The 17,418-nt window shown below is 34.8% G+C and overlaps 1 protein-coding gene across 12 annotated transcripts in view; it reads left to right on the top strand.

Annotated features, from left to right (window-relative positions):
* The window catches only part of LOC123746533 (sex-lethal homolog), a 109,762-nt gene that overhangs the window by 58,140 nt on the left and 34,204 nt on the right, over positions 1–17,418 (top strand). For 2 of the 12 annotated variants that reach the window (XM_045728094.2, XM_045728093.2), the window contains exon 6: positions 12,255–12,698. The exons of the other annotated variants lie outside the window; for them this stretch is intronic. In XM_045728094.2, coding sequence (XP_045584050.2) covers positions 12,255–12,325 — 71 coding nt within the window. In that variant the 3' untranslated portion in view covers positions 12,326–12,698. Of the gene's footprint in view, positions 1–12,254; positions 12,699–17,418 lie in introns of those variants that run through there. 12 annotated transcript variants of the gene reach the window in all.

The following is a 17,418-nucleotide window of genomic DNA, read 5'->3' as shown; positions in this document are numbered from 1 at the left end:
TTATTGTGACTCGTTGTCTGTCTCTGGGTTTTCGGATTTAGGATAACACTTGTTTGTGCATCTAGTTGAAGCCTAAGAACATACATTTTTACTATTGATTCTCCAGGATAAATTCATCTATAGTAATGTGCTCTGCCTGACAATTGTAGCTCAAAGCCTCGCCTATGCATGTTACTGATCATTTGACTTTTTTAACCTGGGTTTTAATACATTTTGCATTAATCTTGATAATATTTACTCAGTGCTCTCAAACTCGTGGGTTTTCAATGTTTTCTGATGCACAATTGTTCTCCATCGATTGAAGAGTAAAATTGACTGAGCCATAACTGTACTGGTATTGGCAAATTTGAACTGGACAGGATGTCGGCAAACCACAAGCAATCATAAAATACTGACCAACTCCAGGGTTGTTGGTCACTAATGAGGTCTTTAAGCTCTCGGTGGAATGCCGTTTATGGCAGTTTTTTTTTTATGTAACATTGACGGTTATAGAAGAATGATAAGGGACACCACTAGCTATTCTGTAACCTGCCTGTACTTTCGTATTGCACCAGATTGCTGTAACCCAGGAGTTTCAACCAGGATGTCTTGTTGACCAAACCACACACTAGAAAGTGAAGGGACGACGACGTTTCAGTCCGTCCTGGACCATTCTCAAGTCGATTGACTTGAGAATGATTTGGTCCAAGACGGACCGAAATGTCGTCGTTCCTTCACTTTCTAGTGGGTGGTTTGGTCAACATATTTCAGCCATGTTATTGTGACTTCTCGTCTGCACCAGTATGTCTTGCTTTGTGTGCATGTGTATATGTATAGTATGTATGTGTATACGTATACAGATGTGCTGTATGTACAGTGTAACCTCAATTAGGATGCATCGTGTTTAAAAGGAACCTTTCGTGAAACTGTAAGATTTGACAACCAGACCATTCTTGATACAACAGAACAAGGTGTCATTAAGAGGAGGCATGTCTATTTACCATGCTGTTGTCATGGGCGTACAGTTTTCATAGGTATTACTCTCGCAAATTTAAAAGAAAATACCAGTACCCTTATTAATAATTTTTTTTTTTCTAAGGAATATGTTACTACAGTACGTACTTGTAATATTTTTACAAATTATTTAACACAGATTGTGTGTGACTTTTTGTGCACAGAAGTGCTTCTGTAACGATGTGTCCCAGACCAGGTGCATTCACCCCCTATTATCTTGTAGTGCAAAGTCGTTGCTCGAAGATTTTCATACATTATTCATTTCATTTTTTCATTATTTATAAGAAAAGATTTTTACCAACAGTAATAGTAAAATGAATCACCTAGTCAAGGAGTTGAGGTACTAGTAGTATTTTTTCTGCTACAAGAAAAACGTGGATGAAACTGTAAATGGCAGTTCTCTCCTGTATGAGAATCATTGTTCTGCATTGCATATATTATTGTAGTGTAAAGTATACCTGAATTCTACCTACAGAAGGTAACTAGAAAAGGGGATGTTCTTGGGAAAGGTAAGTAAACCCTTTATTTATTTTTTTTATTTTTATGCACGAAGGTGTGCTTTATGGTAAGAAAAAGTTGTAATATGTGGCAAAATGTACAGTAGTGGAAAATATACAAAACCTTTGAAAGTTGAAAATGAGTGCACAGGAAAGTCACCGCTATTAAGTTACAGGATGAGAGCTATTTCATGGTGTCCCGTCTTTCCAATGCTCGTTGTCATGTAAAGTTTAGGAGCTTCTAAATACTGTATATTTATTTGATCCTTATAACACTATTAGTGGAAAAAATATCTTGATTTGAATCTATAACACCGTAGTTCTTGGTGATGATTTTAAAATTGCTCTTAATTTTGTCCAGTCCTTCCACTGTCTTGTACACGGTGATCTTGTCACTTTTTTTTTTCTGTATTAGTTCTGCCATAGCTTTTGTTTTCTAGGTCCAGGAGTTATTCTGTAGCATGTCTGCACATTTTCTGTTGGGCTTTGCAAGCCAGATTTACTCATTTGCTTTTCTGAAAACCTCCAAAAAGTTTGAACCGGCTTAGGATGCCGTGGCAGAATTGACCGACCTGTGAGGCAGTCCATAGGCCTGGTTCATTTCCATCATTTTTAAAAGACATTTTTGGGGGGGGGGGCTGGATCCTGAGAAACATTGAAAAAAAGGTAAAATATCTTTATTATCAGGTTTTGCTAATTGTCTATCATATGATAGATTCGAATTAAAAGTTCTCTCAGTGAAGTGAAATTTGCTCATTGGGCATGGGACATATTAGGGTATAAATAGTAACTCTTTGAATGTAGATCAGATTACGTCTTTAACGATTTTTGTAGATGAACGCAACACTAGGAGAAAGAGGTGGTGCATTAGGTAAGCCGTTGAGTACATACATAAAATATAATTGTTTTATTTTCAAGTTGGTAAGTTTTTGTTCACCTGGGTATGGGCCCTACAGCCTATGATTTTGAGGCTGGGGTGCAGAAAATAAGCTAGACATGGTATAATCTGTTTACCCTTACGTTCTTATAGTCCATCATATAAAAGGTCGAAATTAAAAAATTTCCGTAAAACTAAACCATAGAGTGTGGGTGATATTAGGGTATGAATGGTAACTCCTCTACTTAATATGCCTCTGATCGCATTTTTAACACAACTTTACGAGAAATAATTGCTGCCTTGAAGAGAGCCATAGATCATAATTAAAACAAAATTTTATGGTTCATTTTCATTTTGAAGTTTACATGGAAAACGTACAATTTTGTGATAAATAGCCAAAAAAGGGAAATTTTTTGGAGATCGGATTTCACACACATTTGGTTCTGGGCCAGAATTATATTATCTGTATTATGGAAGTCTACTTGAATAATAAAATATATATATATTAATTAGAAGAGTTTTGGCGTGTGTGATACCATCATAGCCAAAAAATTTATTCAAAGTATGAATTAAATTAAATTTTTTTTTATATTTGTTAATCATTTTATATTTTCCCAGAATTCTATAAGTTTTTTTTTTAATTAAGGTGTATCAGTTTATTCAAATTTTAAGAACTAATATAATATAAAAAATTAATTAATTTTAAATTCTGTATTTCCAAGGAAGCATTGGATTTTTTAATTAAATATTTAAACTATTTGCAACAAGAAACTGTTCATTTATAATTTTGATTTGAATATTATGACTAGATTCCAGGAAGGATTGAAATGTCATAAATATTGTTTCTGTTCATGTGTGGGGGGTTGAGTTGTCTGTTTTCAGCCATGTTATTACGGCTTAATCTCTGGATTTATTTTCTTTGTTATTTTAAGAATTGGACATAGTGGTGACTGAAAGGTGAGAGCATGGTGCTCTCCTTGGGTAAAGTTTTCTTTATCTGGCAATATGTTTTTTTTTTTTTCTCTCGTCTAATTTACAAGTTGAGTAGCCTCATGGATATACTACCAAATGTAGTTTTGTCCCTAGTTTCGTTAGCATATTTCGGCAATATATGATGGTTATAACATTTTTTTTAAATCACGTACCTGATATCACTAGTGTTTTTCTTTCTCCACATTTTAGTACAGTGGAATGTAAATAGAATGAAGTTTATTGGACAGAATCGATTAGTTGCATCCTTTAATTTGTTCAGTCAGCCAATCACTCCAACTCCTCTTTTTCCATCTTCTGTTTTGGGTAGGCATATAATTGTTAATAGAAGCCTGGCATATCCATCATAGCCCTATGGTGCTGGTGTTAATATGCAAAGAGTACTTGCTTAGGAACTACCCACAATGGGGCATTTTGGTTCACTCGACAAAATTTTATCGTTTAGTTTCATTTTTACTTTAATTCCTTGTTTATACTCTAATGATTAATTGCTTCCTTTTGTCCTGCAACATCCTTTCATAAATTGGCCAGCTGCCTCTCTTCTATCTCAAAAATAAATCTTTAAATCAATGGGAATATATTACTGAACCCATTAAGTTCTATAGTATTATGTGCCAAATATAAAGACTGTCGGTATGTATGTCATCTGCATTCACATTTGATACGTTTTTGTTGAGAATGTGGAGGGTATATTTTGTGTATAGCTGGTTTATTAATGGAGTAAACATCAGTATTACCTCTTGTGTTTTTCTTTTTCTTCATTCTTTCATGTCAGTTATTGCTTTAAGGCTTCTAAACATCAAGTTATCATTACTGGCTTGGAAAATTTTGACTCTATTTCAGACTGCTTGGCAACTAGCGATTTTATTTTATTTTGTTAAATTTCGTTCACTGTTATAATAATTAAATTTTGTGTTTACCACCTATTTTCTTCTTCAGGTATTTATATATTTTTATAGACTACCCCTTCCTTAGTGGCTTCCTCCCTCCCTCACTGGTTCACTCCCTCTCATACTGCCAACTCACTCCCTAACGGTTTCACATCTCTCCCTTTGCCCTCACTCGATCGATAACAATATTTTTTTATAAAATTTTAAAAAGTTACAAAGTTATTTTATAACGGGGAAAAAGTGCTGGAATCGCACCTTTGCTCAAGCCGATACAGTATTGCCATTCATTTGTCTTAAGATTGTATTTGTGTGTTATAATATTTGACTATTGCACTGGAATGATTTATATTGTTAATTAGATATACAGTATTCTTAAGTTTCATAAATTACTGTATAATAATATTATGGTACTTAAAAAATATTTATTTTACTTATGAATAAATTTTAAATAAAATGCATCTTTTTACAAGTAAGATATTAGTTTTAAATTGAAATCAAAGTTTTTTAGTTAGGTTTTTGGCTTGAGAGCCATCTGTTGGCAGAAAGATAGTACTTCATAATTTGTCTGCTCTTTGGGGCTTGTTTTATGGTGGAACGTGAATCTTCGATGCCCATAGTCCTAGTGGTAAATGATGCAGTGTACAGATAGCTTGGATTACTTTGTGAATTCCATAGTGCTTCACAGCATAGCCATATTGGCTTACTTATTTTAATTGATATTACTTCTTCATATTTCCTGGAGACAGGAGACATAAGTATGATCTGAAAACTGATTGTTGTAATTGGACATGAAAACTTATCTTCTTTAAAATTGGGCATGAAAACTTTTGTTCAAATTCTGACATTTGGCATGTTATTTGCCCATCATCTCCCCCTCCCCCCCCTCCCCCCCATTTTCTGTGAAAGTTGGAAATGGTCTAATAAATGTTTTTCGTGTGTAATTACCTAAGTTTAGTTACAAGCTGAGAGCTACGCTCACGGTATCCCGTCTGCCCATTTCTCTGTCGTATGACACTTTGAAACTACTGATGGTTTTGGCTTGCACCTTCTTCTCACAACTTGTTTCAACCACCTACCACTCTGTTGCAAAATAGAACATTCTAATATATTTTGGCCCCCCACCCCCAAGGTCCTTAGCTGCGTGCATGTACCTTTATACTACTGTATTTGCATAATGAATTATAGTAGTGGCTGTTGTATAGTTGTTCGTACTGTAGACGAGTCTGTACAAGAAGAGGAAGAGGGCATTAATATTTTTACAAATATTAAATATTGCCTACATCATGAGATACTTGGGTGAGTGGTGGGGATTTGTAGTAATTTTATTTCCTTGAAAGGAATACAGCTTTTGTCCATGTGACATCTGGAGAAAGCCTTTGTATATTACCATCATACTAGAGGATCCCTGTGCTCCCGATTGCAACTAATGCATCTTCAACTATTGCAATTTAGCCAACTACTGTATATATTTTATTGCAAGAATGGTTAAAGGTATTTAATTATTGTGTGCCTTGAAACCCTATCATTCAAATGTTAATTTTTATTATCATAGCTATAATACTGTGGTTATAAAGTTGCAAATTTTTCATAATTGCAATAGTTGAATATGATGTAGTCCAATGTTTTTCAACCTTTGTACCCCTTGAACTAATGCTAATACTTTAGATAAACATGGATTTTATTATCAACTGAAAGGCGACTATTTCTGTCTCGACTAGAAAATTAAACACAGTAATGACTCAAAAATATATACCAGTATATGTATACGATTAGATTTAGCCTGTTTATCAGTATCATATGAAGAACCCCTAGTTACCTTGGTGTGTCATATTACAGTGGTTGACAAAAGCTGATGTAAGCCTTTGGTTGACTATTTTCTCTGAATCGGAGTTGCAGTTTTGCTTAAATATCTGCATTGGTTTTACTTGGTATGATATTGAATGACTTTTGCGGTCTTTTGGTCTCGTCCCTCTCCATCCTACGCTCATTCTTTTAGAGTATTGACCCTGTGAACTAACTACATTCTTAAGGGTTAAACAACACTTGAGTTGTCTATACCATGAGACATGAATAATAGCTTTATCAGTGGCTCTAGAAGTTGACCCACGTGCTGTTGGTGTTCAGTCATTATGATTTGTGAAGATATAATTGCCATTCGCAGTTCTTAACAACCCTTACCCAACTCATAATTAACATCACATGCTTTAAACATCATACATATTGTCATTTGATGCCAACTTATCGTTTTGTGACATGTGCAAGGAGTGCAAAATAGTAAATACAAAATTACTTCCCCCTCCCCCCCAAAGGGAGGAAGGACAGTGGAAGGCATAAGACTTAACTCATGGATTTAAGGAAGATGTAAGAAAACAATGTGGATTGGTATGAGGGCATTGAAAACTTAAGCAAGGGGATACTAGAGACAAGTCTCAAGATAACCTCAAGATAACCTCTCTCAAGGGGATACCTCACACGTCAAGCCTGGCCTCGGGCCGGGCTTAGGGAGTAGAAGAAATCCCAGAACCCCATCAAGCAGAGAGCTAATAATGAGTACAGTACCTCAGAGTGAGAAGGTAAGCAGAAAGCCAATTTGAGTCGTGATATAGTACATAAAGCAAAGATCTAACCCAAGCTACTTTTATAGCCACATCAGAAAGAAAGCAACAGTTAAATCCTCAATGTGTATTGGATATTTATCGATGACCTGAGCCCCATAGTTCTCGTGTTTTGATAATTACGTTACTATTGCCGCCTTACATACAGTGATGTTGATATAATTCATGGTATTGACACAGTTCACCACATTAGTCTTTCCACATAATTCAATCCTTTTAGACGTTAAACTTCACATCATTGGAAGAGGAAAGAAATAAGGGAGACATGAAAGCCACGTTCAAAAGACAAGACAGATTATCATTGGTGTACATTAACAAGGGATCACAAATGGAAAATAGGTACCCAAATGATTAAGAGACATATTTTCAGTATCTGAATAGTGAAAAAAGGTTGTGTGAAGTGAAGTGGTGGAGGTAATTGTCATTCAGATTCAAATACAGTAGAGATATGACAGATCCCAATAGGCACTGGAACCTGCACATCTTTCTGTTAAGGATTGAGAGGCAGGCCATAGAACAAAAGGCAATTCCCTGCAAGTACAACTAGGCAAGTATATAACTACACATCACTACTGCAAAATCACACTAATAAATTATCATATCCTCCTCACAAGGAGTGGATAAAATTCTAGCACTAACACCAGAGGCACACACAAATAGGACAATGTAAGTAGTACAGTATACTGAAAATTTGCAAATATAAGAAGTGCATTTGCAACCTTAAAGAGGCTCCCAAGAGCATATTCATCTGTGAGAGACTTAAAAGTGTGTGTAACTCCAGTCTTAAATCTTCTCCCCACCCTTCGTGAAGTACAAAATGTAAAGAGCCTTGTACCAAAACAAATTGAGAGGGCTGAACTATAAAGACAGGTTGAGAGAACTTGATCTTGCAACCTTAAGGAGAGTGGGAACAAAGGGGATATGATCACGACATACAAATACTAAGAGGATTATTCAAGGCAGATACGGAAATCTATTTAAATTGAGAGGAGGTCGGATATGGGTATCTATGGAAGTGGGATAAGTGACTTAAAGAATGCATGCGACAGAACTTTCACGTCAAGCTTAGTAGGTACATAAAACAAGGCTAGACATTAAAAACTAGTTCTCATTACTCCATAGTCAGTGATAAGCTATCACAACCTCCTCCCACAACTTTCTCCTTTCCTACTTTACTCTAAATTTACCACCACATCCTTCTCCTCGGCAGCTTTTCTCACTTTAATCATTCCTAACTTCTCAGCCATCTTGTTGATTGACATTCTCATTACACTCTACTGTATTCTGTAGATTCATTATTTTCTCCAATTTCATTATACTGCACTTCTACTCATTATATTTTCTTTACTAATTGTTCCTTATACATATTCTGTTATATTGCTTATGCAAATATTCTTATACTTTAATTATTGCTCACCCTGAACTCGTTGAGATCTTTTGTATGCCGAGATGTACTGCTCCAAGGATACCTTTCTTGATTGTCCACAATGTAAACAGTATTACAGTACTTACTGGTAGGTCTTAAGAATATTGCATGATGTCTGTATTGTAAGATATGAAAAATGTAGGGGATTTTTATTAGTTTCTTATATTACCTAGATATTTTCCAACATTAGTATTAAAAGGATGTAGTGTCTTATTTTGTGTTGCGGAAGAATGTGTTCCGTAAACCATGCTCGATCAACGTACCTCGGCTTGTCTGTACACTACTGTACTGCATTTCAGTTGTTTCCGAACTTTTACTCTGCTGTTCTCTCATGAGTCTGATGTCCCGGGAGTATACCTGGAGTGGGTTCTGGGAGTTCTACTCCTCTCCAAGCTTGGATTGGGCCCAGTCTTGACTTATGGTAAATCGGTCGAACCATTTACCCCTGGGTCTGGTGAAAGTAAAGAGCATAGACCTATTGATTTTGTCATTGATAAGAGTGAAAACCATGTAAGGGGAAAACTAGTTGATCTGGCTCCAGATAGGGAGCCGGTTGGCCGAGCGGACAGTATGCTGGACTTGTGATCCTGTGGTCCTGGGTTTGATCCCAGGCGCCGTCGAGAAACAATGGGCAGAGTTTCTTTCACCCTATGCCCCTGTTACCTAGCAGTAAAATAGGCACCTGGGTGTTAGTCAGCTGTCACGGGCTGCTTCCTGGGGGTGGAGGCCTGGTCGAGGACCGGGCCACGGGGACACTAAAGCCCCGAAATCATCTCGAGATAAGAATCTCAAGATACTAGTCCTGCCAGATTTATTACACACAGGCAGTGAATTCTAGATTTGATGCTGGTTTTCTGGAGGTATATTCCCTGCTGTAGAACCTCCCAGGTTGTGCTGCATTCGGCACCACTTGGATATGTGATGACATTACATTAGAGTTGATTTATCTAGCAGTTGAGCTGCTAGATTCAAAATTTCCCCCCTTCCCCCTGGTATTTTTTGGTGACTCTTATTTGGGAGAGGCAGATCTCTGCATACATATTTTTGGGTCATCATGTTACTGTGTTAAAAAAGTAGTTTGCCGTCTAACCTATCATAAAAGATTATGGGATTATGATTTTCTCAACTTGCCAGCACTGCAAACATTTTTTTATAATACATATCATTCACGTAAGGCAGTGGAGAATGTGTGGTATGTTATGAAAATTTTATATTTTGCATATGATGGCCTTTAAAAATTATTACATACACTACAGATAAAATAGTTATTACATATTATTACAGTTACAGTAGTTAAAAAAAAACATGGTCATGGAATAATTTTACTGCATCGTCAGTTGCTCTTCAGAGAACTGGGAAATGTATTCATTTCATAATGAAAAATCCCTTTTTTGCTACTCCTTGGTTGAGTTTTTATTGGGTTTTCTTAAATGCCACATTAATCATTCCAGTATTTATTAAAATTTAACATTTTTGTGAAAGATCCATTGATAATGTGAACAAAAATAGCCTGCCATCTGTTACCATAATGAAAACATTCGAGAAGGTAAACATTCACTTTATCATGGATATACCTTATAGAATTAATGAAATTTACTTCAACAGCAGCAAATTGTCTTCATAAGTTTGAGGTCCTTCACTGAATTAGTTCTTTCTATTACACAGTATACAAAATGTACGAAAGTAAACATGGTTTACGCGCAATGAAGGGAGGACTACTACAGTATACTGTTCTGTATTTGGTTTGAATTCAGTACCTCAAGGAATTTACTGTATGCTTGTAATATATGTGATCAAATGTGGTAGGCTTACATTATTGGCTAGTATATATTATAGGTATGCATATTTGCTATGTATATGAAATAGATGAGCATATGTAGTATCAATATAACATAAGTGATCATATGTAGTGTACATGTAATATAGGTGAATTTAAATGGCATACATGCATTGTAGGTGAGCATATATGATATACATACAATATAGATAAGTATACTGTGTGTGTGTGTGTGTGTAAATAAATAAATATGGAAGGTATATAATTGATGTCAGTGTTTGTCTAGCAATGTAGGTGAACATGTATGTTGTATGCATTAAATGCAGTTAAACAATTATGGAAAGTATGTCTGAGTAAGCATATATAGAAGGCATACAATATAGGCGAGTATATATAGGTTGCATTCAATATAGGTGAGCATATAAGCTATGCATGCATTATAGACGAGCATATATAGTATGAATACAATATGGATGAGAATGTTTGTTATACAGTATACCTCTTGCACTGACGTCAAACTAGGGGGCTCAAAAGACACTGCGTTCGTTTTATATCTAGGGCGTTAGATGTGAATAATTACATTAGCATTATCACTGTTGCGGCGTTGAAAATAAGAGAAATGCCGCGCAGAATTCGACCACTTTGGTGATGCGACACTTGTCTATCATCATTGAGAATTGCACTGCAGCGCATTGTTTACTGTACACCCATACACTGTCAACATAACAGGAGCCCTGTGCTACACGACCTCCACAGGTGATTGTGGGGGGTGTCACAGGCACGGTCTCATTATGTATACAATATAGGTGAGCATGTATAGAATACATATCAATTATATTTTGTGTGTTTTGTAGTGATTTGGTGTTATTTCTGCATTTAGTACTTTTTGATGAGTAGCAATCAATATATTTATTCAAATATTGTATTGATTTTTGTATAAATAGTTCGTGTGTGTTAGGTAACTCTTATTAGACATGGCATTTAATTACTACAGAACAGAACAAAATTAAGGGTATTTTATAATATAGAACCATTGCAATAAAATAACTCAAAATATGCCTCACATTTAGTTTGCTGTTTTTGTTTTAGTTAGCAAGTAAATATCTGGGTTATTAACAAATTATAGTTGTGCATTGGTAATTATTTATGCATTGTGGTAGGAAAACCCTTATAACAAATTAGGTTGTTAAGGAGTGTGTCATTTTCTTGTTAATTTTACTGCTTTGCCAGTGTGGTCTGGTAATGTGTGTAAATTGTAGCTGGGATCATTACTTGTGTAGGTATTGGCAAATAAGTTTAGTGATTACATTGTTTTTTGTTGAAGTTTTGTGTAGTTGTTAGTATGGCATAAGTTTGTATAATGAGGATTTAAAGGGATCACCAAAATATATGCTTAACTCCAGATGGTGCAGGATATAGCTAAAATGTTTGACTTTAACTTACATTGGCCTGATTGCTAAGAAACCACAACTAGACTAGAAATAAATGCAGACATAATGGGAGGTGGGACAGTAACAAAAATGTACAGATTTGCAGCATTTTTCTAAAGCTATTTATTTATTATTTTTTTTAACATTGTCTTGCCATATCTTATAATTATAGGTTCATTGGGAAGTATGCACAGGTTTTCAAACTAATAGCTCTGACATTCATTGTTGTCTTGGGTAAATAGATCTCATGGAATGACCAGTAAAAAAAAATTCCCGATCTAACTAAAACGTAACACATTTAACCTTCCTGAACCTTGTGGAGATGCATAAACCTTGAATTTGGATTGGATATCTTTTCCTCCCGTTTTCGCTCTCGACGAGGCATAGTTTAACATTGTTTGAATGGAAACCTCTGCATCTGAGGGTGTGCCTCTGAAATATATTATATAGCCTTTCTACAGGCAATTGTCAAACACCCAGAGGCTAATTCACATTGATAATGCATTTCCTCTGATCATATTAGTCACTTGCACTTTGCACAATGCACAGACATGGCTCCTAATTTGTAGGAAATCATGTAATATCCATTGAAGGGACTAATTGGGAACTTTAAAACTCCCAGTTTTAAAATGATCCTGCACCATGCCATCATTTCAGACATAAACGCTGTACTTCTATATAATATATTCAAATAAATATTGTTTTAGCGATCAGAAAACATGTTCAAACACCATAGTTATTGCTTATTTTCACTTTCAGGCAACAAATTACCGCAAGAATATACGGAGTTTTCCATGGCCGGGAAACAGCCTCGATTTAAACCTTATTAAGAATTGTTGGGGTGAAAGAGGGGAAAAAAATTGCCGCAAAAAAAAGCCTACGAAAGAGAGCTTCAGGAATCACTTGCATTTATATGGTATTGTGAATTATTCTTGGAGCCCGTCTAAAAGTTGATATCAATGCAAAAGAAATTTGCAGCAGTGGCATGGGCTAATGGCATTGTAACAAATTTAAATGCAATTATTGACAGCATTTTATAAAAAGTTTGTTTAATAATTTTTTAACATATATGTGATGTTTAATGTTTGTGAAGTTTTATATATTGCAAGGTACTGCTTATTTGATATTAAAGAATAAATAGTTCATTTCATTTACTGTATAAATATTAATTGTAATTAAATTTGTTTCTGATTATGAAATAAATGTTTTATTTTGCACCTACAATTAATATAGCTTTCATTAAACATTTCAACTAATGGTAGACTTCTCTTTTTGTGAAGCAAGATGGCCATGCAAAGATCTCACTGTAATTACTGTGTATACATGCATGCATATATACATAAACAGTAACCTTGAAAATCTGAACTACTATACATTGTTTTGAACTTTCAGACGTTCTGAATTTTCAAATGCTGTGGCAGTATTGTACTTTATTTATTTTTTTTGTTATGGCGGTTGTTATGCACATACTTTTGGACATTAATACACAAAATACACTATATGAACATTATCTTTCTAATGTTTATCAGGAAAGGTTTATTAAAATATTTTTTCGTGGGGTAAAAACAATACTGTATTTTACTTTTTTTTTTATCCATATTACCCACTGACTGCAGCCTAGTCATTCATTAAAATGCTGTAACTATACTGTTCAGTTCGCTTCATTTTTTTTTTTTTTTTTACTTGTTTTGAAGCACTACAGTAAAATACAGGTGAAAAACTAAATATATTTTAAAAGAAAAGTATCCATTTTGACAAGTAATTAAGGTGTAACCTATCACTGCGGTACTTATATTTCGGTCTATACGTTCTTCTGTTTGTGTAAAAAATTGCATATATAATCTAAGTTTAAAAACAATTCCAGTGGTAAATAAGTAACCACTAAAACAAAATTAAAATTTATATATTTTTTCATGGTTAGTAGAAGTATAAAATATGATACATTTTTGAGTCCGTTTTCCAGTTGAAAATATGATTCAACTCAATACTAGCCCATAAGTATTCTTAAGACAGACTATCATTATAAATAAGACCAATAAGAATACAATGCATCCTGCAAACTCTGAATTTCTATAAAAGGTCTTCCTCTCAACACTTTTGTGTTCCAATAATGCTAGTGTGTCATCTGTACTCTGACGGTAAATGTTCCAATGACACTAAAATGCATCATCCTATTGTTAACCATAAACATTTGTATATTCATATCTGTTGCACATAATCTATTATATATACACTTCATTTTGCATCTATTCTAATGAGAATTTATTGGCCAAGATTATGACACCAAATTTATAGTTATTAAACCAATAAAATAAAGTAAAAAAACATAAAACGATTTCATGTTGAGATTTTGAGAGTGAAAAGTTAACTCTGTTTATGACCAAACCACACATCAGAAGATGAAGGAACGATGATGTTTCAGTCCGTCCTGGACCATTATCAAGTCGCATATGCGGCTCGATAATATTTTAATTGCTGGTTTTTAATCGTAATAAAAACAATAGTCTTGACTCCATGTACATAGATTGGGCTATGGGAGAGTCATTGAGGCCATTTTGGAAGAAATCGTCTAGCATGTTTTAATATTTAAAGGCGAGCTTCAAGAAGTTTGTTGAAACTTGTTGGTTTGGAGAATGGAAAACAGTTCAGAAACGGTTCAGAAAACATGGAGTTAATGGTAGAGTAATTGCACCTCAACTTTGACCAAGTGGAGGTACTGTACCAGAAATAATATTCTGATAATGGTCATGAGATTGTATGTGAATTATTTACTATAACTGGTTCCCACAATTTTCCTAGAAATTCGTTAAACAAGGGGGAAAGGTTTTGAGCATGGGAAAGTAGTTTGGTGTGATTCATATACACTGTCAGAGGGTAAAATAATGTTTAGAGACTGGAGCATTGGAAATAATCTTGATAAATGGGAAATATCTATATAATTGCCACATTTTCCCCGATACAAAAATTGTACTTCACACAACTGGTTGAAATTACAATATTCTCTTACCAAAAGTGTTAAAAATGGTGCCTCCTGTAACCTTTCTGCTGTAACTGTCATTCTCGGATGTAGGAAAAGTGAGACTAGTTATTCAGCAGCTAACAGGTTGGTTTTTGGGGGACAAAGTGACCATATTCTGAGAATTATTTATGGCCTCAATGCCCATAAAGCCTTGGATAGGGATGGGGGGGGGGATTCATGTCACCTGTAACTAACTTTCCTTGATGACCCTGGAATATCCTCAAGTGTGACAGTCTCTTGATTATTCAGTGATAGTTGTTTTTTAATGATATTAGGGTATTAGTATGAAGAAACATGACAGTACAGTATAATGATTTTGAGTGGCAGCAAATGTGTCGTAATCGTGAATTGGGCCAGAGTTATTTTTTTCCCCTCTCAAAAGGAAACTAAAGCGGGTAAATATTCTTCCTCGTTTTCCTCACATTCGTTTCTTTAACTTAACACAAAATTTTATTTGTTGTATTTTCAGATTTTAGAACAACCTGTACTACAATTGTTATGTTTGAGGTGAAGAGCAAATGGTAATGTTGACCTTATTACCCCCATAATCCATGTATGATTTTCAATGTGAAATTTTTGTTTTAAATTTGTATTGTGTCATCAGTAGGCACTCGGGTGGGAGGTGGCACTTGGTGGCATAACACACTTTTCATGCACCAAAATTCTAAAAAGATTCATTTTTTCTTTATATTATTTCATCATAATGTTTTTTCACGGCTTTAAAAAATCAAATATACTTTTATTAAATTCTATTTGAGGGAAGGGGGGGGGGGATGTTTCGAGTCTTAAGGCAAATCTCCATTTCACATTCCTTCAAGGCATCTGGAATTTTGTTATTTTTTTTCCAAACGTGTCATCATTTTCTTATTAATTTTATTAATGTTAATTATTTCTTCAAAATTGTTCAACATTTCTGCACTTGGGGAAGGATTTCCATTATATTTCCAAAACTGGATGAATGGTGTAGTTTAATGATTTTCATTGGTGGTTACAACATTAGGAGAATTTATTAAACCTGAAAAAATAAAATTGATTCTGTGAACATAAAAAAATTGGATATTAATTGTAGTTTTTTTTTTTTATATATATAATTTGCTCTAAGGAGATTTTTAATATTTATAGAAGATGGGTACAACATTAGAAGTCATTGTTAGTGTCACTGGAAACCCATTAAGCATAGGTACAGAAAATTAAGTTCTTCACTTTGATTTCACAAGAAATCCACCCTTTCTACTCACAAATGAAGCTGTATTCAAAGAAAAATTGCTGTCAGTGAAAGAAAAGCACATTGCCAAGTTTCATCCACATCAATACAGTATTACTAGGGCACAAGTATAAAAAAAAATACCACATGATGCAAACTATCTTTTGCAAGAATGATTTTTCGTACCTTATATCAGTACTTTTGTTTTCATAACTGAATCAATGGCTTCTTGTTCTCGAAGTTATTAGCTTAAGAAGATTCTTCCTTGTCAACGTTGTTGTTTCCTATCATAATTTTAAGTGAGGGGGATGATAAAGCCCCTTTTTAAGATATAAACACACAACTGCTACATATTCTTTTGGGTGTTATATATGCAATGAGCAGTTTTTTGTAGCATTTCTCCATCGTTGAATTTAAAAGCAGATCTCAAATTGGCAAGTGTAGTGTAGGCTCGTCTAACTCTAGCCTTGATGATGGCGTTTGGTGTCGTTTGGTTTGCTATTAAAAACCACCTCAGGATCTCTTCTTCAGCATCTTTTTGTATAATTTGTTAGTTGAATGTGACATGGTTTCATTTATTCCCTGTACAATACTGTATATGACCTTTATCCACGTTTAATTCCATTTGCCATTAATGTCTTCGTGCACTTATTTTGTGTCACTTTGAAGGGTATGGTATTCACTTAGTATTTTATTATTTCCATTAGCTTAGAATCATCCATAGACATGTTCATACGTCACTGTTTTTTCAGGTATGCAATTTTTATATGTAATGAACATTACTAGTACTACGCCTTGTAATCACATAAGTGTAGTTACAGGATGAGAGCTACACTTGGGGTTTCCTGTCTTTCCAGTACTGTTATATGACAGTTTTGGTCTCCTCTGCCCCCTTGCTCACCTTGTTTCAACAGCCTACCACTCTGTTTGCTAAAGAGAACTTTTCTACTACTGTATTATGGACTACTACTACAGTATTTTGTACTAATTGACTGCTTGTACCCATTTCTTTCCTAGTTGCGTGTCTAATGTCTGTTTCTTGGTGGTCATCTCACTTTTTTACTTCCAAGCATACTACTTAATTGTTTCTCCCTCTTTTACAACTTGTACGTCTGTGTCTGCCACTTCCTTTTTTCACTTTTACATTCCTTTAGTATTCTCCTTTAATCGAGTTTCCCACAAGATTTCTCTTGCTATATCATTGATTAACTCTGATTTGACTAGCAATTAAGAGTTGCACTGAGTTCAACTCTTAAATTTATACATTTTCCCATTTAACTTCATAAAATTTGCCCCCTCCTCCTGCCTTCCCCTTTCCCCTTCATTTTCATGTCTCGTGTTCTTTCTCTAGTTCCTTCTTGTTCCTTTACCTTAGTTCCTTCTTATTCCCTTACCTTGTCCGTCAAGTTTGGCAGTTTCCTTATCCTGCTCCAGAAGACTCAGATAAATGATTAACCTGCTCTTGAGACCTTCCTTTTCTTATTGTAAATCTGGAAATTTTTAGCAAATCCTCATTCATCACAAACCTCCCTTGAAAACCACCTTTCTGTATTTATTTCTTAGTAAAACTTTTGAAATTTGTATCCCTTTTTGTCTTCACTGATAATCCTGTTCCGTCTGCCAACTTTTTTATTGTCTGCTCTGGTTGTGTCCCTGGCTCAAAATTTTTTCAAGATTCGTATATTTTTCTCAATCGGCAC

The sequence above is a fragment of the Procambarus clarkii genome, chromosome 90, assembly GCF_040958095.1.
Source record: "Procambarus clarkii isolate CNS0578487 chromosome 90, FALCON_Pclarkii_2.0, whole genome shotgun sequence".
NCBI classification, from domain to species: Eukaryota; Metazoa; Arthropoda; class Malacostraca; order Decapoda; family Cambaridae; genus Procambarus; species Procambarus clarkii.
Note: the sequence above shows the minus strand (reverse complement) of the source record. Positions and strands in the feature narration are given on the sequence as shown.